The sequence below is a fragment of the Pungitius pungitius genome, chromosome 14, assembly GCF_949316345.1.
Source record: "Pungitius pungitius chromosome 14, fPunPun2.1, whole genome shotgun sequence".
NCBI lineage: Eukaryota > Metazoa > Chordata > Actinopteri > Perciformes > Gasterosteidae > Pungitius > Pungitius pungitius.
The window spans coordinates 15,303,043-15,328,766 of record NC_084913.1 but is presented as its reverse complement, the minus strand read 5'-3'; the positions used below and the strand labels follow the sequence as shown (position 1 = coordinate 15,328,766).

Sequence of the window (25,724 nt, the reverse complement as noted above, 5' to 3'; positions counted from 1 at the left end):
ATTGTATTATTGTCCTTTAGTAGAGGAATGCTCACTGTGGATTACAAAACTCTGTTACAGCAGTCAGAGAACAACCAACTCCTGGAAATTCATTCATTCGCTTTGTCCTCTTGCTGATTTTCTCTAAATTTGGTGTCAATTAGCAAATCCTTTGGAGGGAAGCCTGGTTAGTGAGACCGCTATCAAGGGCTTTCTGGACAACGTGCATGCATCGTTTCTTTTAAATCTCACACATGAGTGGCATTCCACTTAGAATTAAAACAACTATATGGAGGAAATAATAATATATTTAAATGATACTGCCATAACTAAAAAAGGGTTTTATTTTCACACAAAAAATGATTTTGACCTTTTAATTAGCTTGAATAAGTTGTTTTTGGAGTAGGGTCAGACTTGCAACCCACTGACCCACTCACCCCCTTTATTTTGCAATTGCATCCAGAACTCTTGCAACAGAAAGGTTTCAGTTTGCTGTGCAAGCAAATTCAGGCGAGGGGTGCGCATTTCCTGCCATCAGAATATACCCATATATGGTATCATTATGTCTGATCATATCATAAGGTGCTGGTAATTAGTAATTGAAAATACACATCTGCTAATGACAGACAGTAATATCAATATTGCTGCAGTTTTATAATACAGAAATAAAAATACTATTATGCAATTTTTTTTATATGCGAACACTTAATACTTCTGTTTTAGAGCCGTTACGCCTGACATTTAAAGTCATCTTCACCAGCATACCAAGCCATAGTACATCCACCATTTAAAAGCCACATAATTGTTTATCTGAGTGGAAGCATTGGATGGCCTTTTCCCATTTCAGTGGAACACTGCATTAGTGAAGCCCAAACTGGCAATTACTTGACGATGTCTTTTGGGCAACTTGCTTCCCTACTAAATGCCATGTCTCAATACTATACAGATAAGCTATCACTCAGCAGCAGGACTTTCAAAAAAGCACCAAGAAAACTAAACACATCCTTATATGCTTTGGTTTGACCCGGAATTTATTTTAAACGTAGTGCTGCAGATAGACTGCATTTTTAACGCTGAAAAAAACAAATGTTTTTTTTTTCTCCATGGACCCATAAAACAAAAGGTAGACGACCCTATAACAGCGGGCTGCTTCTGACAGAAGTGGTCTTGGCTTTTACACCAGAACAAATGTTGGATGAGAGTAACCGCTGATTACATATTTAAAGTAATACGCATAACTTTGACTATATTATCATATTCATCTTAAAATACGCTAATATATATTTATTTTTTACATTCCACCCATTTCTATTCATTCTCAATTACTGCAGTTTATCATAAATAGTTCAACATTAGCTGAACTTGCGGCCTCTGTCCCCTTTGTATCAAGCTGCTGTGCAGTAAGAACATGCACAGATGCAGCAGGAGAAGAACCACAGCAGAAAGAACACATGAGACAGAAGAGGCAAGGCAGAGGCAACACGCACAACACTCTAGGCATTATGGGAGTAACCTGCAATTATTTTATAGCTCTTAAGATTCCTGAGCTCTTAGTCAGTGTTTACCGTGCAAGGGCACGGCAAGGCCACAAATTACAACCACTTGCTCTGGCACCAAATACTCAGCAGTCACGCACACGCAAGAGCTCCCTCTAAAAGAAGCCCACGGGCCGAGAATGGAAGGACACAAAGGCGATGGGTGCACGGTGGCCGGTGGGTCACTTTTTTGCTTTGTTGGTAACACTAAAGTCTGCATGATCCAGTAACGTCCAATTGTACTGAACTCCCTCACAACAACAGCTCTTTTAACAGGATGTGAAGCAATGTGGTTGGAGCCACAACCAGCGGGTCAAATCAACAGGAGCATGAGGCAGTAGTTCACCACTTGGCTCATGACACAGCAAAATACCTAAAAGGGCCGTACTGAAAGCAGCCTGATCGAGGTCCGTATTAGATAGCACTGATGGATCTGTAATCCTAGGTACTGTTGTGTGTCCATACATGTGTGTGTGTGTGTGTGTGTGTGGGGGGGGGGTAGTGACCACAGTATGGTTTTCAAGGTCTGCCTCAGGAGTTGTGAAAGACTCCTCATGTGACGCAGCGAATGTCTTTAGCCACGACTTCTCCAAAAGCTCAACTGCCTTCCAAGTGGAAGACGTAAGCTGGACAAAAAAACCCACAAACAACAAAAAGCTCTACAGCGGTTGAGAAAGGAGGGACAATTATGTGGCAACCGGAAAGGTAAGAACCGCAAATGCTGTAAACAGGTTTGGGCACTGTTCTGACCCGATCGGGGCGAAAAACACATCTGGGTAGCTTGGACCAGATTGTGCACAACCAGATCACATCGACATTAAATATACGAGACCTGGGTTAAGCAGACCTGATCGAGATCGGACCAGATGGGGGGGGGGGGGGGGGGAGGACAGGTTCTTCTGATCCGCTGCCTCCTTTGCACTCCATATTAAATAGAGTTTTGGTGTTTTTCTTGAGACTACAATCTGTTTTGCAATGACAACAGAATAACGTTGGAACCTCGTGGAACCAGACCACATCTGTGTAGAATAACAACATCTGGGTAGAATAGGACCAGAATGTGAGTAAATAAAACCAGTAACATATAATGTTCATGGCTGACTGCTGTTAACATTCTCATGTTATTCTAAAACCTCTTTTTGAGACCAAAAGCAATTGCAAATAAAGAAACAGAGGTGAAGAGTGGGATGGTGAAATCTATTGATTAGAATAAACAACACCTACCTAATCAGCCCACTGAAGTAATCAGAAGCCGACCCCATGCTATAAGTGACCCTTCATGTTTGATCCCTTCATAACTGATTAAACAGGAAACCATGAAAAACACTTCAACAGGCTGTAGGTGCTGGGGATGGATTTTTCTTCTTTTTTTTTTAATTCATTGCGGGGCGTACAAACTGAAATAACGCGGATAAAAAGCCACTGTGCCAAGAGGAGCTGTTTTGAGAAGAGGTTAATCATTCAAATTATATTTTTAATTCCATAGCACTGAGTGCCTTTGAACAACTTGGCAATGTAAACAACATGGGTGCTGACCAATGAACTGCTATTATATCTAATCTGCTATTTCAGTGCAGTTTCCAAATGTCAGAGGAGGACGGTGATGCAGCTCATCCTGTGCACAGAGCGTTAGACGCTTCTACCGCTTCCAAAAAATGACAAACCATCCCGACCATACCAACAATAGCATAACAAGTAGTAGGATAAAAAACACATTCAAACTGTTGTGTGGTTCAAATGTGTAGACAAGAGAAATCTCCATTCTAAAAGAAAGACCTAGTCTACAGCACCTTCTGGTCCTCTAATATCAAACGTTGATGCACATGATCATTTCTACAATGAGTCACCAACAATCAATAAAGGTGATTGTGCTTTTGAATGTCATGATAACATTTGATTACTTTGATTGATTTAAAATAGTGCCCCATATCCTTATGAAAAGAAGGTTGATTGGTCATTTTTTTAAATTATATATATTGAAAATCTAACCATAAGCTGACATTTCTCTAACTTACTGGTTTTTAAAAGAAGAACCCTGTGAGAACTTCAACGAAAAGTAACAGCGTTACTGGTAATTCCATTCTTGCAGAAAAACCAAAAAACGTTGATAATTATACTGTGGGAGATAAACTAAGTAAAACAATAGAATATGAATACAGGACTTTTGCAATGTTATAGGAAATAATGGCAATGGGCAGTTCCATGGTATTATTGGTCAGATGCATTTCAATAACAAGTTGTGCTTGAATTGTTAAGCTCTGGGGGGTGTGTTTATTTTTTCTTCTACTATTAGCATTATTGATTTGTACTTACTTCACATTCATTGTTTGTATCTCTGCTCTCGCCCTGCTGAGGTGGAACAGCGTGCCATTATTGAGCATGGCGGTGCTGCGGTTTTAATTTCTCATGTTAATTTCAGTGTTCTGCCTTTATGTGAAAAGTAACAATTATGAAAAGATGTGGGAAATGCATCATTTGCTAGAGATCCATTCAATATTTTATTTTTGGATGAAAGAATAAATTATAGACAAAAAGAAGGAAAATTAAAAGGGAGCGCTAAAATGATATTAATTTGCACTGACTAGGGTCTGGATTGCTTTTTAATTACTGATAGTTTTCAGCTGTTATCTTGGCTTTGCAGACCTTTTTGCCCCTTTCTTCATGTGTTAAATACTTTTTCCCTGTGTCATTTCACATTATTACCCATAACTTTATTTCTGAACTTCTTTCTTTTGGTTTCTTTCTTTTCTCAGTAAATGTATTTACTGAGAAAAATGGTGATGTGTTCAATACTTATTTCACCTGCTGTATGTGTGCAGGGCATAAGGAAGGGGACGAGGAAGTGTAATAATTAGAGTAAGCCGCCACTGGGAAGTTTAGACCAGGAACAGCTAGCTCAACAAACGAACATCTTAAATCCTAAAAGTTTGATATGATCAAACGTTTGTAACAAGATCTGTGAGCACTGTCGTCTTCACTTGTTAAGTAGATGCTCAGCTTGCAGCTCATACATCTCTGTTCATGCGTCAGGTTTTGAATTTACTATCAGGGAATCTGAAACGGCTCCATGTGTGGTCATCTCACACAGAGCAACGGAATATAGCAGATATTAGTTTGTTCACAAGACAGGTCACCTGTAACACCCTGTTAGATCAATGACAGCCCCCCGAGGCACCTCAAACACACACACACACACACACACACACACACACACACACAAACACAAACACACACACCCACACTGGTGACATGGGCCAGGACTTGTGGGGGGAAACAGGGCTCAAGTGAAGCGAGAGCGCAGGGCTCAGTCACGAAGGTGGCGTCACTCTGGTCTGATCGGGGGGGACATTTAGAGGCAAGCCGCCGCTGCAGATCTACGCACGCCGCTGAGCAAGGACGGACCCACGGACAGATGGTCGCATGAGACGCAAATAGGGGAATCTTCAAATAAAAAGGTCACTTTTGTAATCAGGCTTTTTTTTGTTCTGTTCAGGTGAATCCTGGAGAAGCTCAGTGATAAATGTTTAGTAGAATTACAGCTAAGCCATATAAGCCAAAACAATTATTATATTACTATTGGATTTTTTTTTATCAATCTTGTATGTATACGAAAACACAAAAATACATTATCTTTAAAAATGAATTAAAGATGCCTCTTGAAATAAGTGTATGTTGTGCTTGAGGAAAAAGCGATTTTGAAAACAGGATTAAACACGTGTTTTAGTGTCGGCCCTATGGCGATGGAGGTAATTCCTGGCCGCGTGACGGCAAATGTGCTTCAACATGTTGGATTTGTCTCCACTCACCTCAAACTCGCCGCCCTATTCTAATACATAGCTCCCTGTGTTGCTGCTGCTGCTGACCTGGAACCAGCAACAGCTTATTTTCTGAAGAACTTTAGAAGACTGTAGAAGTCTCTGAGAAAATGACTACCCTTCCCTTGATTTATTGCCTCAGTAAACACGAGTTATGGTCTCAATCACTAGCAACAAATCTTCTTCAATACAGCATGAAGTTCATTTAGTATATTATGGTCCATTTAAAGTCAAATAGACCCTCGAGCATTCTCCAGGGAAGATCCCCTTTTTGATTGACAGGTTTGCTACGACAGCATTGTCCAGTCGGGAATTTGTCTATGTTATTGTCTTTAACCCTTTCACGTTGTGTTTTCACTTAATGAATGTCATTACAAAAAATGTCTTCTGCCTCCTGTGTCACTGGTGTTTGCAAATAAAAACACAAGCGCCTTCAGGCTCCCACGTGGCAGTCCACAAACCAAAGGGTGAAATCAAAGACTAGGTCCACTTCTTCTATACAGTCTGTGGTCTGAAGAGAACCCACGCGTGTAATATGACCCGCTGGCGCTCTGAGTAGCCATTTAGAGAAAATCAATTTACATTTTAAAACATAAAAAATGAATTGAAATGAATCTATAAAACGTTTTTCCCTAGTGTCCTGCCATAAAACATCATGATACAAATCAAGACGCGTGGTGTCAAGCAGACCATAGCAAACGAGACGCACACTGTACTGCAACCAACCGGGTCACAGGAGAAAATGTCCTTCACAGTGTGAGGTCAAAGCCCGCCGCTGAACAAGACGATAAGAGTGAAAGCAACTTCAAACGGGTGACAGCCCAGAGGTCAAGGTACGATCAAGGGTCCCGGCCGGTGCCCGAGAGAACCGTGCAGCCTTTAAAGGGGGGGGGGGTGGGGGAACTGCCAACATCCATCTGTGTGCATTTCAGCATCGTTCCACTTTCACCGTCCTTCCTACTCATTCATTTAGACTGAGGAGGGCTGCCCCCTTTAAAAAATGTTTAAAAAAAAGGAAAAATAATGAATAAACTTGCATTCCTCCCCCCTTCCCGAGGCTGGCCAGTGAATGCAGGAAGGTAAACATGTCCACTGTGGTGAGCTCAGACCACGCGGATGCCTCGCTCCAGGTAACAGTTGTCCTCCACAGCTTCGCGCCCACCAGCTACATCTCGGCTTTCCACGAGCCGTGCAGAGTAGGCCGTGTCTGCACAGATTTCCGCTTCAGTGCCAACCCTCCCCTCCTCAAGCAAGGACATCCATGGATTTGATGAGGAGGTTGATTCAAATCAGGGTCAACAGTCTGACCTCTACCTACAGTACCTGGTCTGTCTCCATGGGATCTTTTTTTTTTTTTTTTGCATATTACATTGGAGTGCAAGCCTGTTTTCATGTTCGCAGCCACAATCTGCAATCTATGTATATGTATGCATGTCTGCTCAGTTAGGAGAGAAAAAATTGCTCTTATTTCTTGTGCAGAAACAGAAGATGCAGAAGAAGAATTCACTTGAGTCGTCACTTGCAGAATTAAGATTCGGGTCGTCGGTTTGGCGTGCTGTGCATTTGTGTTCTTAGAGTCCAGCCTATCGCTCCATAATCCCGTTCCCCTGTAATGCGTAGGAGGACAAGGTGTGGGCTGATGTTCATTACTTTCCTCTCTGCGAGTCAATACTCTTTCTGAGTCTTCCAGTGCTCCCATGGTGATACTATGTATACCCAAGCTTCCAGATGCAGCACAATACTGTGAATGTGTGTGTGTGTGTCCATTACACATGATGTGATCAGGGTGACCAAAATGTACAGCCTTATCTGGGACTCTAATGAAATCACTAAATATTACAGGGAGTTCTTCTTTAACAACATTGTGTCAATGGCTACCACCGCCCACTGCTTAACGATCTCAGTGAGTCTGCTTCCACTTTGAAAGACTTTCCTTAGAGCCACCAAGTGACAGTACGCTTGTGTAGAACCGTTCCTTCCTCTGAGCACGAATGTTAAAAAACATGTACCGTATTTTCGCGACTATAAGGCGCACTTAAAATCCTTTTTTTCCTAAAAAAACGACGCGTGCGCCTTGTAATCCGGAGCGCCATATATATCGATTAATTGGTTGATCCATACTGGTTAACGAGGATCCATTGGAGGGAAAGTCTGGTGCCAGCAGCCGCGGTAATTCCAGCTCCAACAGCGTATTGTAACGGACTGTGTTTTCATGTTCTGGAGCGGCGTTGCACTTTACAGAGTTTTGGGATGGTCAGTGAAGGGCGCACAATGTGACGTCACTCATCTTAGTGCCACCTATGGGGACGCGGGAATTGTTGTTGTTTTGGAGAGCGATGGTGTGTTTTTGTTCGGCGTAGGCTACGGCCGACAGGAGCCTGTTTCTCCACAATAAAACCAGAAGATAAGCACATTGTCCAGAGACAATTAGCGAGAGTGGCTACAGTACATTAAAGCTCGTAGTTGGATGTCGGGATCGCGCTGACGGTCCGCCGTCTGTTCCAGCGCTGCCTCTCGGTGCAAGATGCACCAAAGCATTTGCCAAGAATGTTTTCATTAACCAATAACGAAAGAGATATTGTTAATATCCACATTAACGTTTGAACAACGTTTCCATGGGAGTGAAGAGTTTTCAGAACGCTTAATAACGTTTGATTTAGCACAGCCGATCTAGTGGATGCATAACGCAGCCCCAGTCAAACGTTTCACTGCAGTTACTTCTATGCGCCTTGTGATCCGGTGCGCTCCATATATGAAAATAGTTCTAAAATTGGCGATTTATTGAAGGTGCGCCTTGTAATTCAGTGCGCCGTATAGTCGCGAAAATACGGTAAGTTTTATTTCACAACCACTAGTGCAGCAACAAAATAGAACTTAAACGCTGCATGAGCCCACTTAAAGGCTGCGGAGAGTGAGACGGGTCGTGTTGCTTCAAGATTTTTTGAGAAGCTCAGGGACACTGGAGGCTGACGTGAGGCTGACGACGGTTGCCGTTCCCCTTATGTTTACCATCATTTCCCTCCACAAACACAAGGTCGGGCTGGAAAAGGCCAGAGAGCCAGCGCCTCCAGCATGAGGGCAGTTGAAGACGGGGGGTGGGTGAAAAGAGAACTGGAGATAAGGGAGGGAGGGGGGAAGAGAGGGGTTAAGGCAATCGCTGATGAGATAGAGGGAGGGAGGGAGGGAAAGAGAGAGAGAGAGGCTAAGCTGCCTCCAGACACCACGCGGCTCAGAGCAGATCGAGAGTGACGGCTTGCTGATTAGTCAACTCACAGCCCCCCAAGACTGCATGCATGCACGCACGTCCCCCGCACACACGCACACACACACACACACACACACACACACAGTGCGGTTCATATACCCTGCTACTACTGTTGCATGCATGAAAAAACACATAAAACACGTTTTTTTTAAAGTGATCATAATCGATCAGGGAGAGGGGGGGGGTGATTAAAATTACCTTCAGGAGGTAGACAGGGATGTTACTGAAGTCCCCGGGTAGCTTTAGAAGGAAGCGGGCTGAGAACTCTCCTGTCTGCAGAAAGAGGAACGGAGGTATGAACATACGTGCTCATACATTGACAAAAAATATGTTTTGATGTTGAAGAATATATGGAAATGTTCATGTATAATCACAATCAAAAATCAAAGGGCTGAAAATCTAAATTCTGGGCAAATACAATACCAAACACGTAGGAACTCCTCACGTAGGCTTGTAATTAACCGTGTGCGTGGTGTTGTTCCATTTAAAGCTAAATTCGTACACAACTGGAAATAAACTGCCTGTGTTGACTTTTAGTTTCCAAAGGGACACCAACAGCGGTCTGCCAGCTGATCAACATCCTACCTCATCTGCTCACTGCCCAGCTGTGACATATTGAGCTTTCTGAATGACCAACGGGTCTGCTTTTCTTTACTGATATGCACATGTATACGGCACAGTGTTCCAAACCAAAACATGTGCTGTCAACCTACAACATAGCGGAAGCACACTATTGTGTTTGCTTATGTTCACGAGCACTGGGATCGTGTCCTCGGGAATGCGTGCCGAGAGAGCACGCACGGATCACAACATGATGGAAAAATGATCCGAAAATCATGTGCTTATTCGGAGGGGCCAAAATAAAAAGAACAGAACACATGATTCTGACTCGTCTGACACTAGTCATTTTGTACAAGCAAACGGGAAGCTTTTATTCCATTCTATTTCCTCTGGAATTGTCTTCTGAGGCTCCATACAAAATGTGCAATTATACAACCATGAATTATAACTGGATTCTGTGAAAAGAAGCTTATTAAATGGTGTCACAGTAGAATGAAGGCTCCTGCTAGCAAGTATTTATGTTGCAAACTGACATGGCGACAGGAATAGCATGAGCTTCTACAGTGAAACCGTCCCTACGCCTGTCAGCACCAACGGGTGCAGCCTACCCAGCTGTTCTTGCGCCCGGCGTAGATCTCCATGTTGCGGCCGTAGTTGGGATCGTCCAGCAGACTGTCGTACTCGAAGAGCAGCCTGGAGCTCTCGCGCAGACGCTGGCACTGGTAGAGGTGGTACTGCTGCAGAAGCTCCTTCACCAGCTGCAGCAAGCAGTCCGGGTCCCCAGCGTCCCAGCGGACCAAGTGCTGCGGGGACATGAAGACAAACACGAGACGCGCAACTCATCATCCGGACGACACGGGAGAGTGTCCAATCAACACGTGGGTTATAGTCAAAGCCTCCGGAGGCATTTACTCCTTTATACGTTGTGGCCGGAATGTGGCCTACTTTGCATTCACCCTCATTTTTCTGAGCAAAACATGAAAGTAATTGCACCACTAGGCTGTAACATGGTTAAAGTTACAGCTGCTATTAGATGCAGTTGATGCAAGACAGGTGAAAAGATTTAGTTCCTTCATTAAAAGGCTCACAAGGTGTCGACTAACACAAAGTAACCAGGACATGAATGCTGAACAGAGATATTATTGTTCTCAATCATTCAAATTGATGGTCCAAAAGGGGATTAAAAGCACAACAGGGAAAAAGGAAACCAATGTGGTTTTTACTTTAAGATTTCAAAATGTCACTGAAAACATCCTGATAAAAAAGGAGAGTGGAGGGTCAAATCTGTAATGTTTTGAATGACTCTCTGGACCACTCATTTGTTTCCTGTACTATTAAAAGGAACACAAACATGTTTTCTCAATTCAACGGCATACATGATGGTTATGTGACCTTTCTAAAGTCCTGATCAATTTGAACAACCCATTATGGTTCCGAATGACACTTGAGACAACATTTGGAAATAGTTGGTAATTCATAAATACTAGTGGTACGGCAGATAGAACACGAGAGTACTCGGGGGAGTTGGGAAGAACATGGCAGAAGAATAAAAGGATTGTCCCTGGAAGAGGAGAAAAAAAGATGTCACAGTAGCCTGATCCTGACAAGCGGTACTTCCCAAGACCAGATCAGAAGGAAAAGGGTTGTGCTAAAGGAAGTCCTGTTTCCAAGGAGATTTAGAGATTTGATGTGGAAAAGTACTGAGCCTTTTCTGTCCTCTGCTGCCATTCTGATTGACAGATATATATTTTTGAAAAGGGTGCTTTGAGTTGTTTGCAGCATGTGGATGGATATAGATCACACACACGTGGTATTATCATTTAAAAAAGCTCCACCGCGTACACAGACTTCGACTCCCACACTCTTCACTTCGGCAATCCCCGACAGCACTTGACCGACCAACCGAAGCCCGGGAGCATCATGCAAATTTGAGAAAAAAATAGCAGAAACCAATATGCAAATTTGGGGGAAATAAATCATATGCACTTATCACATATGAGTAAGCAGGACCTACGAGGAATGATTCTCGAGCAGGTTCATTCTACCACACGGAACCTTTCCACTCTAAGGGGAACCCGTCCATCGAGGCACGAGGAATAAATCCCGTATAATTAATGCGAACAGCACCGTGTGGAAAAAAACCCTAATGGCAGGGAACATCTCAGGTCTAATGAAGACGGATGGATGGCCTGCTTCCTGGGTAATGAATGCTTGATAGTGGGGGAGTTCACCACGCAAAAGCACAGCAAAAAACAAAGATGAAATATAATACATAAAACAAACAACTGTCTTAGTGAGGTTGTTCCACGGTTTGGTCTTTCTTTTAAATCTCTTGGCGGAATGATCCCTTTGAAGAGATGGCCCTGGTTTTCCTTTTTTTAACACCGTATTTAATTTAATTTGCGTCAGTTTGGAGAAAGGCAAGATTGAAAGTACGGGAAGAAAGAGATTACGGAAGGGGCTGCTCACACTTTTCCGTCTCGCAAGCTACTTTTCAAACAACCAAGTCATGGCGATCGACCCCCCGACCCGCGTCGACCTGTCCAGGTCCGTTTACCCAAATAAGAACCAAACGGAACAACAACGCTTCATACCGTGAGTGCCAAATGAATCAATATAATAAAAAACAACCAGCCTCTTATCTGTCAGGAGGAGGGACATTTTCATTACCTTACTTGGATGACTTGCACTGATTGGAGTCAGCCAGGGTTGCTTTTGAATGAAATTAAATGTGTCCGTTAGTTGGATGGCTAGTAATTAGCACTACTAAGTTTTGCCCAAGTGATTTTCTTCCAATGAACTACTGGCACCGCCTCGGCAATTGACCGGTCTATAGCGATCGACCTATTGGACCCCCCCCCCGAATTATGGTTAAATGTTTGGGCTTAAACTAATAGGTACAGGAGCCTCTGTGGCAGTGAGACGAGTTTAGGGGCGTAAATTACAGCAAGAGCGCCTCTGGAGTCCTGGAAAAGGGAATTGCTTCCTGTCCCGTCTCCCTGAAAGTGGACCACTGCTCTGCAGGCTCAAGCGGTTGCGCCTTCTCCTCCCCGCAGCCCTCGGGACAATTGAACATAGACCAACTCAAGTGATGAGCGTGCACTGAGTGGGAGGGAGGATTAGACCGTAACCACCAATAACCATTACACGAGCGTGTCAAGTCGACTTTGACTTGCATTAGCTCGTCTCAGTGACTGTCTGTCTTTTTGTTCGCCCGTCTTCCCGTCTTCGTCTGGCCGCCCATATTGTCCCGCTGATGGACAAAGCTTCCATTGTTTTAGAGAAACGTCCGCCTTACCATGGGAGACAAGGGGGGAGGGGAGGGAAAGGTCTAAACAGACAGACAGTGACTTCATCGTCCCTAACCAACCGGTGGTTACCAGCAATGTCAGGATTCCCGAAACGAGGACCCAAACGCAAACAAGGACAGGCTTTGTCCAAAAGAGGCAGCCGGCGCTCCAGGGCAGAAGCCAGCTGAAACCGAGGAGGGACTGAGGAAGTGCTGCGTCAGGATTGTGACACAGAATATCAGCCAGACTCCACAGGAGGAAGAGAATCACGGAGGAGAGATCTGAAATGGGAGAGTGGGAGGGAAGGGGGGGTGCGGGCGGGTTGCAGAGCTCAGGCAAGTAGGCCAAGGCCAAAGATAACAGGCTTGAGACTTGTTCCAGTGGGAGGGAAAGCTACTGTAAGTGTCCTCGCGACGTGGTGAAGCTCTTCCTGACGGTTGCACATGATTCCCCGGTGAAAGCCCCGCTCACAAGGCAAAGGCTTCATTTCTTCATAAATCATGCAACACTAGGCTCGATTTTATTTAATACATGGCCTGTAGAAAGGCAAGTTTATGTAGTTTATGAATTTGAAATCGTCTGCAGTACCAATATGATCCAAACGGTGAATACCCAAAACAATTATTTTATTACTGGACAAAAGCAACGGCACATACCGGATGCTTTCTGTAAGGTAAAGCATGTGACCTTTTCCCGTGAGGGTAAAGCTATCCTTTGGTATATATGAAACAACACCATCGGTCTTGCCATTGGCCTTTTAAAAGATCCACGACTGACAGACGCCATTCGTATTGGGGGAAGAAAGAAAAAGCGCCCACCACTGGACTGTCTCGTATTGTACTGGCTTTCATGACTCTGAGTTAACAAGGTAGCCCTGGAAAGCCGCAGCAAGGCATTGGTCGAACACAGAGGCAAACATTGTGAAGAGCAATGAACCAAAACAGCGATGTCCGCGCGTGTGTGCAGACATGCGAGTCTGTATACAGACTCTTCGCTGAATTGATTTTATACGCTCCGCTGAAGGCTGTGTGTGCCAAAACAAATCTGTGTTTTTTTTTTCATGAATAGAATAAGCCCTGCAGAAAAATGTACACATTCGGTGCATAAAAAACAAAAGAGCCAATAGTCGCAATCAAAGCTACCTAGGAGTCAAGATAAAGCGTGTGATGAAAAGAACTGGAATATATTCCTTGTACGAGCCCTCTCGATCCCTCTGTAAGGAAGGAACATGTTCGCTAAGGCTTTATCCACAGGGGGTGGATAACGTGGTCCTCGACAAAAGTCCCCGGTTCAATCTGGAACTTGTAATCCAATTATTTTGACACAACACACTGGTTAAACCTGTGTCAAATGATTAAGCCTAAACTTGGCTTATGATAAAACCTGTCGTCTCTAATTCGAAAATCACTGATATTTTCCTTATTTGAAAAGAGCACATATCTGTAAGGGAAGCCACGTGTAATCGTATTACCTTTAGATACTATTATTATTATTGATTCAATATCAATGCTAAAAACTGCACCAAAATATTGGATTACCATTTAGCATCTGGGCTATTCCTGTAGTGTGTCCGAGCCAATGTTGAAAACAGTCAGAATAGCATTGACGGTTGACATAATTGTCTTTAAAAACACACATGCCTACTGACCGATTTACTCCAATCGAATTTAAAAATGTAAATGAATTACAAAGAACTAATCAAATCCTCTGCGGTTCAGCTAGCGTTCACTTTTCAGAGAGTCACCCACAATGGACAAATAAAAGTGTTTACTTTGAAATCAAAAGAAAAGAAATAGAAAGTATCCTTCAATCAATTCTCTGCATTTAATCCCACCCACACACTGGGAGCAGTGCGCTGTCGTTATGGCGCCTGGCGAGCAGTTAGGGGTTGTCTTGCTCAGGGACACTTTGACACAGGTCATGTAACAGCCGGGATTCAAACCGCCAACCCCACCATTACCGGCGCAACCTGTCTACTCCATGTGCTCCAAAGAAGATCACCAGAGGCAATCTGTTTTACAGATTAACCCACTGGTAGCACGAAAATCCTGCCAGCACTGCTACACAACTTACCATGTAGTCTTGTTTGAAGAAAGACAAAACTACGGAGTTCAACTTATTGCACTAAAGTGACAGACATTTGAGGGTTAGAGGAATCACTGCGTATTGTAAAATGTGCTGGCAATAAAAGAAGAACTCAACAAAAAAACGGTGTTTTCCGTTAAGAACAAAATGTACACCTAAATTGGGCATCTTCACACTGAATAGACCCAAGTTGACAGAATTATGTCTTCTTGTGCCATCCGTCTGTACCATCTCTGATCCAATATTTATCGTAGGCCAATGAGAGGGGGACTGGCATCTGAAAATGCAAGATAATTATATAGGCCAAGAGAAGATATTTGTTTTTATGTCTTAAATATGATTTTTATAGATGCTGGCAACCTGATCCAATAAATCGCTGTTGACTTAAAAGTGTGAGGCATTAAAAACTCCCAAGTATTAAATTAATCTCTGTTAGTCTTTAATTCAAGTGTGGGCTCACACCCTATTTGCCCCTAGAGAGTGCCAAGTCTAAGATCATGCTAAATTGCTCTTGTCATGTGTTTAAGACACTTGGCATTCTCATCCCGGTGTTTTTTTTTAATTTTTACTGTGAGCTGTGCCATTTGTGTCCAACACAGTGCAACTTGTTGACAGAATTAGCTCCTGTCTCATTACGTTGCATGTGGCTCAGTAACTTCTCCGACCTAGGACTGGACACTAAGAGGACCGATACGGCGCTCCCATCTTAGCCTTAGCTCTTACGTCTCTCGTTTTCTCACATCCATCAGCTGGTGCATACGACTTGCCAAACTGGTAGCGAACAATAGCCTGCCTGCTGAACGCATTCACAGAGCTGTCAGTGGGCCCCGCCAATAATAAACTCTAATAAAAGCTGGAATGCATTATTCCACACAGCGGGAAGGAAACAGGAGCAACAGTTGGTACGCCGTGCCCAGGTTGACATAATCCTGCTTTATGGGTCTTCTGTGGTCTATTGTTAAAACCTAACAGGGGACGAGCTGGAGCAGCAGATAGGAAGCGCTCAGCGATGCTCGGCATCCAGGAATACCACCGGGTAACGTGAGGCTGGGAATATTTCCTTTTCCTACACGGGAATAGTGCTTAAACAGGCTTTAAACTCATTTTTCTTCGTAGGAGTGGTCCTGATATCTAAACATTGAACAACGTCTCATTGTCTGAGGCCAGGACTTCTCTAAGGAGTTTTAATCTCCTAAAAATAGTGCAAGGGCAAATAATCTTTTTGGCTTGGAGAGCAGGAGTGACCCGTGAGCGCAACTGGCAATCCGATGAAAATACAAAGCGATGCGTTTTGCCGTCTCACTATCTCCCTTTCTAACATCCATAGCCTATTACGGGCCTCGGCGCACAACCCACCTGCTGCTGCTGTACACGTTAACATTGAAAGATGGGTCACAGACATATAATTAGGTTTTTAAAAAAAACAATAAATTACTCAAACAGGGGTAATTTGAATCATTAGGAACTGTGAAATAGAAACAGGTGCTCATGGAGGCAAATGTTCCTCTAGTGCACAATGGGGCTTATTGGTGTGTAAAAGAACTCTCGTACATTAGTAATTACTCCAGGATTTGGGTATTTTCATGGTATTTCTGACAATACTTCATTCTGAAATTGTGGGACATGGCCCCCACCGGCAAATAACAAGCCTTCACTAAATTAGCGGGGGGGGGGGGGTGAATAATGGTCAAAATAGCCTTGTATACTAACCAAACAACACAATAGAGAGCATTGCTGTTCCCAGGGTAACTAGACAGAGCCTGTCCCTATTGCACACAGAGGAGTGCTGAGAAACAGGTTGATGCCGTATCTGCAGAGACCATCGTGGCTAACCCCGGGTTCCATGGGGCAAACACACACACACCCACTGACAAAAGTGCTTAACACTGGGGAACTCCCCAAATGCCTAGTGCCTGCACGCATGACCAGACACGTCTGGACCAGACGAATAACGCATTGGGCACAGAGAAGGTTAGGGTATTAGGTGTGTAAAGTAACAAGGCATATGTACTCTTATCGCACAGAACATATTGTATTTCTGCTGTCAACTTCACAAAAAGAACTTCAAAGGGCTGCACAGTTTCTCCATGTTTGTAGTTTTACATGAATACATTTCACATGAATATATTTCAATACATATAATAATAGTCTTATAACTGGAGTTGTTTATGACAGTTGAAACATTCACAAGATTCTTCTGAGGTTTTTATTCAAATGATTCATATAATTTATAATAATACACTTTTTTTGATCTGCCTCCCAGTCAAACAAACATTCATCACACCATAAGCCATCAATGTTGACCTGAAAACTTGCAGAAATCTTGAAATCAAGCTGGATATTCCTAAAGGGTAAAGATCTGATAACCAATGACATGTTGAGCCAGTTTTAAGCAAACTTTTGAAAAATTAGGAGCGTTTCAATCAACTGGATTTGAGTGGGAAAACCTTCGGGGCAAAAAGCCTCTGAGCTTCACTAGTAATGAATATCAGAGGAGGAGGTTGCCAGCTGGAAAGAAAGCACCATGCAGTGGCACTCTACGAGGGGGGGGTTGAGAAATATGTTTTTAATCGCTCTTTGAAGTAAAACATTATAGGAACAACTTATCCGCCACGAGTGTTTCATTTATCCTTTTTAGACAACCGCTTGTTGATGGAGACGTTTATAACTAACTCATGATCAGGATTTCGGTTTGATCCTTTGTCAGGCCCAATGGTTTTATGAAACTCGGTTAAAGGGCGAGGCGCGGGCCAAGGAAGGATTTTAAGTTTTAAGTAAGTCACGGTGAGGTGGTGCAGGGCTTGGGGGACGTCTACCCCTTCCAGGTGCTCTTCCAGTTCCGACAAGTTTCACAACTATGTTTAGTGCAGATATCACACCAGCATCTCATTCAAACACAGGTTCATACTTTGCCATTGCACTGAATAAAATGTCTTTATAAACATGTCACAACAGAACCATGACATCATTTCCTCATTGTTAATAAGAGCAGACCAATTAATGTCCAGGCTTTTCCTCACACTCATAATGCGGCGGTTCCCAAGACGTATACAAATCTTTTCACTTTAGATAAGGGTGGAAGGCATTTTGTAAAAACGAGTTAGTAGTTTCAGGTTCAAGGGCTGCTGTGCTGGATGGCTGGCAAGCCCTGACTGGGACCTGAGTTGGACGCGTGCATGTACGTTCTAAGCAGACTACGCCAGTCCAACATCATGTATTGGGTTCCCATGATAAACATTGCAATGCTCTATACTATTTGAAACTTTATGGTCGCTGCATGTTCACCACAGTTAAGGAATACCTCACACGTCTTTTAACTGCCGAATGGAAGCGATTAAATCTTTAGGTTAGACACCAGTTAATGGAGTGGTTGAGTAATGATCACAGCTCCAAGTCAAGATTTACTTCCGTGTTTAAAACAGAAACAACGGCTCCCTCTCAGCCCAAGTTCGATTCGATTTTGGAACACAAAGCTTTCAGATTTTCGGGGGGTCTCTGGCTCCGCTTTGGGAGCACAGCGAATATTAGCTAATGTCAAATAATTTGATATAATGATCTTGATAATGGGACTAGCCTCAGCTGTTGGCCGGTACTCAGCAGGTATCTAAGAGCAGGCTGCAAAAGGACGCTTACACAAGACTGCTACTGACCGCCAGACTCGTCAAAAACAAGCCATCCTCGCTAACTCCAATATATACAGAGTGGAATATCACTCCCAAAAAACCTCATTATGCAGAGCTATGTTCTGTACGTTGAAATGTTAAAAAGCACACAGATTTCCTTTAACACATTGCAAACTAAAGTGACAAAGTCCTATATAGAATCCCAAAATAGATGTTGATGAAGCTTAGAAAGAAATTGTAAATATGGGAATATGCAAACAGCTTTGATGCAGCTCAAACCCAAACTGCTCAAAGTCAAAACAGAATAACATTTGTAACCACATTTGTAAGGCCCTAAGATCATGTAGAGTTGACTGGATGAATTGTTTAAATCCTGTCATTTTTCACATTTCTCTGTCTAAACAGAAACATGGATACCTAACCAACTAGAGGCCTGGTGACAGCAGGGAAAAACCACGGAGCCATGCAGAGCAGCTAATGATACCCTCGACCGGCTGTAAACAAGAGTTGTGTGTTGCTGAGACATCGAGAATCCAACCAGCCACCGACCGAGGGACCTAAAATTAGCCTAATGTTTACCCCGACGGATCGCAAAGCTCCCACAGAGAACTCCTTCTCCACGTATCTGATCAATCAACAGCATGCTCATCAGAGGTAGCACACCATGCAATTCTTATTGCCATTAAAAGAAGTCATTGTACAATTACATTTGGTCGCTTGGTTATGAAAAGATTCATTTTGTATTTGGACAGTAAATAATTCCCGGGGGATGAAAAGGGAAATTAAGGACCTGCTGGGAAATACGCGTTTTAAGGAGTTGGAGGGGGTTGTACTTACTGAAAATGCACAGAAAAAAAGGAGGGAGAAGGAGAGATGACCTCAGGCTGAGAGACAGATGAAGGAGGATTATGAGAGCATAAACGGCAAAATGCAGCCAGAGATTGAGGAAAATAAACATGTGTCTGGGCGGCCGTGCACTGGCGCAGCAAAGGTACTTCCCCTTATGTGAACAGCTGGATTTTGCGAGACGGTGAGCAATACTCCCCTCTCTTCTCCCAGACTCTGACACAAGCAGGGGAATTTGGCGTCTACGTTCCGTGTGGCTTCCGTATAGTTCTGGATAACTACATGGTACTATCGTAACAACAAAGAAGTACTCAGTATACTGCAGATCTCAATCAAGGCCTAATAATCTCCCTGGCGAACAGTGAAATGATCCCATAAACAGCCCGTGGACAATATGTCCTAGTCGTGACATTTTTGATTGATTGGTTTGGAGCCAAGAGACAATGAAAAAGTTACTTAAACTTGCATTCTTTATGGACATCAGTGGATGGACTCAGCATTGCAAACCTGGGTTTATGGTAGTCTCAAAGAAGCACATGCACATTATCTGGAACTTCACGGAAGTGTCATGTTGAAACCACTTTTTGTGCTCTACAAACATTCAATCCACACCCTATTTGAAGTTAGACAGCTCTGATGCAATCAGTCCTGCAAAACCAGTTCTCATACCACACATGCAATTATTTGATTCTACTGTAGATCATTGCGTCTCAACGTTTTTTCTGGTTAAAGTTAAAAGTGTGGGGGAATTATTTGTGGATTAAGCACGTGTGAGAAAGGATCCTGAGGCCTCATTCACTCAAGACCAATGTTGAGTTCTGCAAGACTCGCGCAGGTCTTACACAAAGTACTACAGTCCCTTTATCAGTCCCAAAAACTTAAAAACTTAACTTCTACTGAGGTAAAAATAGGCAATAAACCCCCTGTAAGGAGTGTTGGGCTTACAGCTAGCAGCTAAGGCCATTACCAATACACACTTTAGCTGCTGCCAATTGCCCAGACAGCTTAATGAGTTTAACCTGGTTTTTGGCAAAACTGTGATGTGTCACGTGCTGCAACTTGATTTCCCGTTTCATGACAGATTTCCGTCTCTGCCGATCAGAGCAGGAGCAGATACACACACACACACACACACGCCGGTTTCATTTGTTTAGGGAATGAATGCCTATTGCCACCTTTTCCACTGAAGACAAAAGCCAGATGTCAGAGGGTTGTTTTTGTCCAGTGGGAAAGTGGCTTAAGAGTGTTACGTGGTACTGAAGTACAAGTGAATTTATGATCAGTTATTGTGAGGATTACGGGCCGACATTCAGGCCCACACAGGAGAACCATGCAATGTGGCAAATTAATGAAAACATCTGGTTAATAAGTGGAAAGGGATCAAAACAAATGTGTGGTACATTTTGGTTTTTCTTGTGCCCAGTAGTAGTATAATAAAGCATTTACATTAACTGTAAAATCAACTACATATGTACAACCTTTTAAGTCCTCCCTTGGTGAGTGCACATACTCACCGGCAGTTCAGAGGGTTCGGGGAGAAACTCTGCATCCTCTCCAAAAATAAAATCTGGTGGCAATTCTGGATACTGTGCATTGAATATGATATCCCCTGGGAGGAAAGAAGGAAAGGAATAATATAACCAGCATTAAAAAAGTTTACTTTACTTGCATGTTACTGTGCAATATAAATTGAATCTCATATGAGCTCATTTTCAGCATTATTTTCACTTTTCAGCACAAGATCATTTTGTCTCCGGTGAGCCTCAAAATGTAATTTTCTTTCAACGAGAGAAAAAAAGTGTCATCTTTTTTTTCTTTCATTAATGTGGCAATCTGCCTTATTCCATGTGGTTTCAGGATATGGAGAGGGGCTTTTTTTCTGGGAAACAGTGGCCTTATATTATCCTGGCTAGTCTTTGATCTGAATCTGTCTGAAGGCAGCCATTGCTACTAGTAGTATTAGTAAAGTAATGAGCAAACTAGATATTTATTTTTGACGCCACTCAAATCCTCCAGAACAAGTCTATCTATCTGGTAAAGATAACTGCAGATGCTTTTACAATAGCAAACATTTAGCAAAGCAAAAATAGAATATCGTGGTAAAACACCCCAATTAAAGGATGCGTCGAGACGAAAACAAAATAATGTCCTTGGCCGGAGCAACCAACAACATCATCATATAATCTGATCACATAACATGCTCCTTTTGCCGGTACACAATGTTCCGATATAACGTTACACAAGTCTGTTTGTGTGCTGCAAGACTGATCTGTTCCCCTTTTTCGCCGCTCTAGCCCCAGCGCAACGAGGTAAAGCGCACACACATGGAAATAGTTTTTTCCCTCCCAGTGGACAAAGGAGTCAAACGAGGAGACGAGAGGACGGGCTCGTAGATCGCTTTCAAACCACTGGCAGTCTGTCAGAGACGTGCTGGCTCGGCTCCAGAGGGAGAAAAAAAGGGAGGTCTTGGAAGTGCAACCTTTCCAGGTTACATTTAAACACCGCTTTGTTCATACAGACGGCAAAGAGAAGTACCGTCTGGTCGCTGCGTGCCGGGCCTTTCTATTTCAGCGAGCGCTTTCCTCTCTTATTGAGGTCACAAGGGCTTAATATGAACAACAACAAAGGCCACAAATTGTTGTTTAGCAGTGCCAGTCACAGCGGTGAAGTGGGAGGGGGCTGGGCTCACGTTATTAGTGCTTGGCTGTGTGCAGTGCACCGGGCCTTTGTGCACGGCTGACACCACCATCCCTGGTCCTGATTAAACAATGGGTGGGTAAACCAAAGGTGGATTACATGGCTTCATTACAATATAGGTCTAAGACCCTAATTTCACATTAAAAGACCACAGTGTATTAGTCCCGAGGGAAACCTTTGTGCCAGACATTGGTCAAAGATTCAAACTGGTGAATAACAAAAAACAATAAAAGAAGCAATATAAACGCGTAAGAAAAATAGTTAATTGCAATATGAGTGAGGTAAATAGAAAAAATACGATTCAGTAAAGAAAGTGACATTTGCAATTATATTGAAAAGTAATAAAAAGTTATTGGATATTTTTATTCTCAGTGTCCAATGTTCAGTGGAGCACTCTTTGCATTTTCCTTTGCTACATATTCCTAAACCTTACGTCTAAACGTCTCAAGCTTGGCTACATCTTGACAGATGTTTTGATCATATCTGCCCAGACAGATTTTTTGCAAAATAAGCAAAGCATACTTCCCTTTTGCTAAAAATGTTGATTTTTCCCTCCTAACCAGGACCACAATAACTTCGACAGTTAGAGGAAACGTCACACACATACTTTATCATTTCAGAATGTTCCCCACCTGCAGACTCAGTGTTTCCCCTATATTTCCTACTATTCAATAAAATGATAATATTTGATATGATAGTTTAAATTGGTTGGCCTTATAGTTTTGAACGCCTTGATATCAATCATTATTTTGTCATTTTTTTACATCTGATTTTGCCGTGAATATTCAATTCATTTTATCTTGTGTAGCACAAAAGAGCAAATTAGCCTCAGACTATACACATGCAACATTCCCTGTCCCGAAACCCTCACTTCGGCACAGGAAAAAAAAGGGAAGAAACCTTAGTGGGAAGAGGGCAGAGGAGGGATCCCTCTCTCGGGATGGACAGACTGCAATGGATGCCATGTGTACAGGATGAACAACATAAAGGATGTACAGTACGTTTAATTCCTACAACAGCAATGACTTAATTATACATATTACATCCTCATGCATTCATGATCATCTACTGCATGTCTTCCTTTGAGTTTATTTGCCGCTGTACTGTCAGAAAATCATGGCTTCGGTGACTCTTACCCCTTTTGAAGTAGGATGGCCACGCGCAATTAGAGAGCAGCTCAGCCTTTGAGGAACCGTGACAGCCTGAAGTCAATCATCGGGTGAATTTAAGCGGTCTAATAGGACATTTGATGGGCTAAGTTGAACCACGTACCAGGAACGGGGCCCTGATCTAGCATGTGTGTGTACGTACAGGTCCGAGTTGGCTGTGGTGCATCATCATTTCAGAAAGCATCCAATAGAAAACATTGAAAAAACAGTATAATCACTTAACATTGTTTCAATGTTGCCTATTGGGCACTTGAGGAGAATGTTCCAATGCAGCGTCACCATAATAACAAAACTATTGTTGTTGTTGTTTTTGTGCTTGTAAGATTCCTGTGGGTGCTTTAGGTCCTTGCCTATTAAATTGCTAAAAATGTCCACGTTGCTGTTTGGTAAATCTTACATTTGGTTCAAGTGGTACAGTGTGTTTACATTTTCATCATTGGCATCCCTCTTTTTAGTCAAGTTAAGGTATCAGGACAGGTCGGGATATGTCCACAGTCTTCACTAATCTGTGTTGTGGTTATTTAAAAGGTCTTTTGAAAAAGGTTGGCTTAATTTATGCACCAGGGTTCGAGACTTGAAAACCACCCGTCATCTTCTAAGTGGATCTCTTGAAAATAATCAAGGCTGGACTGATTGAAACGTTGTATTTGAAATCAAATTAATTCAGCACTGTTTTTTTCTTCTTTTTTTCAAATTACATGCACATTGTTCACCTACACAATGAATCAATTAACCCGAGCACAGTCAGAGACCTGCAAATTGAAATTCTGTTAGCACTTACATTTTGGGGAACAAAGAAATGGAATCCAAATGAACTAAATCAGTTATGGTTATTTCATTTGTGTCAAACCATCAGACGAGTTCCTGCCTAGGTAGAGGGAAATGTGAGCGCTGTGCACAATCCCCAGCTGACCTGAAGCCCATGTTCTGGTTGTGGTGGAATTTATATTGTACTTATTAGAAATAACTTGCATTGCTAAAATCTGAATAAATGCACAATTCATCATCAAATATTAAATGTTACTATAAGGCATTTTATTTTGTCTGCTTTCGGACCATCCTGTTCTGCCTTCTCCTCTCGAGATTTTTCCTGCAGCAGATATTTGGTGGCCCACTTCTCGCATACGTGTGCTGGACGTAGGGGTCCCGATTAACTCACAGTGCTTTAGGGATGGTTGGTGTATCCTATCCTGTCCCCTGACCCTTTTTGTAATTGAGTGTTTCTTTAAGTTTTACTTCATCATGTTAATTTGCCTCATTTTTTAACATTTTTACACTTATGTTACTGATAAAATACCCACACCAGAGACTAAACTGCTCAAATTCATGGGCTCATTTACTCACACTTCAGGGTTTCTCCAGCGTAGGGGATGTGGAGTTTAAAGCGATCACAGCAGGGACCGGGGGTCAGAGATGTACAGCTGAACATGGGAGGAAACAACAGAAGACATAATTCATGTTAAAGCCTGAGCACAGTGGGCAACCTGAAAGTCCAGGGATAATTCAAAGCACATTGTATTTCTGACTGTAATGGTGCAAACTTAAAATTGTGTTCTTAACATCTGCTCCACTTTCATGTAAAACTCTTTTCTGTAGACGAGTCCCTTTTTAAGTCAAGCTGCCTGAAATGTCCAAAGGCTGTCGTGTGCCTCCTGTAATTCCACGTTCAATTTATATGAGAACAGAGATACACACAAAGGGAAAATGTATCAACCTAATCTTTCAATGCATTCAACTTTTAAAATTCAACTTCATGACTGACGTTTTAAAAGGATTATGCCCATTTATTTTCTCCCACTTAGCCTGCATGCATTTTCTTACGTTTTTTTTTCTCCATTTTTAAAAATGTAAAATTATGATTAATACAATGAAAGTGTAATGCTGAGACATTTTGTAGTTAGAACATTATAGAATATTTTACATTTTGAAATTTGATTCATTGTGTTTTGAGATTTGATTTGTGAATTTAAGGAATCTAAAGAATCCCATTATGTAATAGAAAGAAATATGCATTTCTACTCATGCCATTAATGTGTCTTTCTAGGATTTCTTTTTTCTTTTAAGCTTTGGTTTGGTAATGGGTCAGGATTTTGATAAAGAGCAGGTGTAACCTTTGGAGAGACAATCATCATTTTTGTATGCTTCTGTATGAATATGAACACATCACGTATGACAAAAAATGGACAAAGTATGAATAGGCATTAAAGCTATCATGCAGCATCCTTTTTCTATTTTTTGTAAGAGTGCAAAGGCTGCATCATTGTCTATTGTCCTGGCATAGAACACCATACATAATGATATCAGAATCGTTTTAGTGGTCTTCAATCACCATTTAAGTGTAGGCATTCAAATAACCAAAAATCTCAGAGAAGATACGATAAATATCTAGTATTTTCATTTAAAGAAAAATGGAAATGTACGAGCCTGCGTTGACAAAAAAACATTACAACTCAAGGAGCATTTCGGTTGAACTGAGAGATTTGTCTTTGGATCAAAGAAGAAACGATTAAAATGAAAACAAGCTGGAGATCTAGGTGAAGGTGTGGAGTCAGAACTGAATTTAAACTGCCACAATTACAAAGTCAACCTATTTACACATTGGGAAGTATCAAAGATGAGAGGACTTATGGTTCAGCAAGGTTTGTAAAAGATTTACTCGACCACTGGAACAGTGTTCTTACTAAGAAATCATTTAGAGAACTGCAGCTGATCCAGAACGCTGCTGCTGCTCTGGTCCACCAAGACCAACCAAGTAGATCACAAGACTCCAGTACTGCCCTCTTTACAAGGGCTTCCTGTCTCACAAAGAATCGAAAATTTCAAAATACTACTGTTGTTGATTTTGTGTGTAAAAGGCGT

General features: G+C 42.4%; 1 protein-coding gene across 1 annotated transcript in view; it reads right to left on the bottom strand.

The window, feature by feature from the left end:
• The window catches only part of babam2 (BRISC and BRCA1 A complex member 2), a 58,402-nt gene that overhangs the window by 31,860 nt on the left and 818 nt on the right, over nucleotides 1-25,724 (bottom strand). Inside the window, exons 3-6 of the mRNA XM_037486059.2 lie at nucleotides 24,210-24,286; nucleotides 20,514-20,608; nucleotides 9,764-9,958; nucleotides 8,793-8,867 (exon numbers count right to left, since the gene is read on the bottom strand). Coding sequence (XP_037341956.2) covers nucleotides 8,793-8,867; nucleotides 9,764-9,958; nucleotides 20,514-20,608; nucleotides 24,210-24,286 — 442 coding nt within the window. The remainder of the gene's footprint in view (nucleotides 1-8,792; nucleotides 8,868-9,763; nucleotides 9,959-20,513; nucleotides 20,609-24,209; nucleotides 24,287-25,724) is intronic.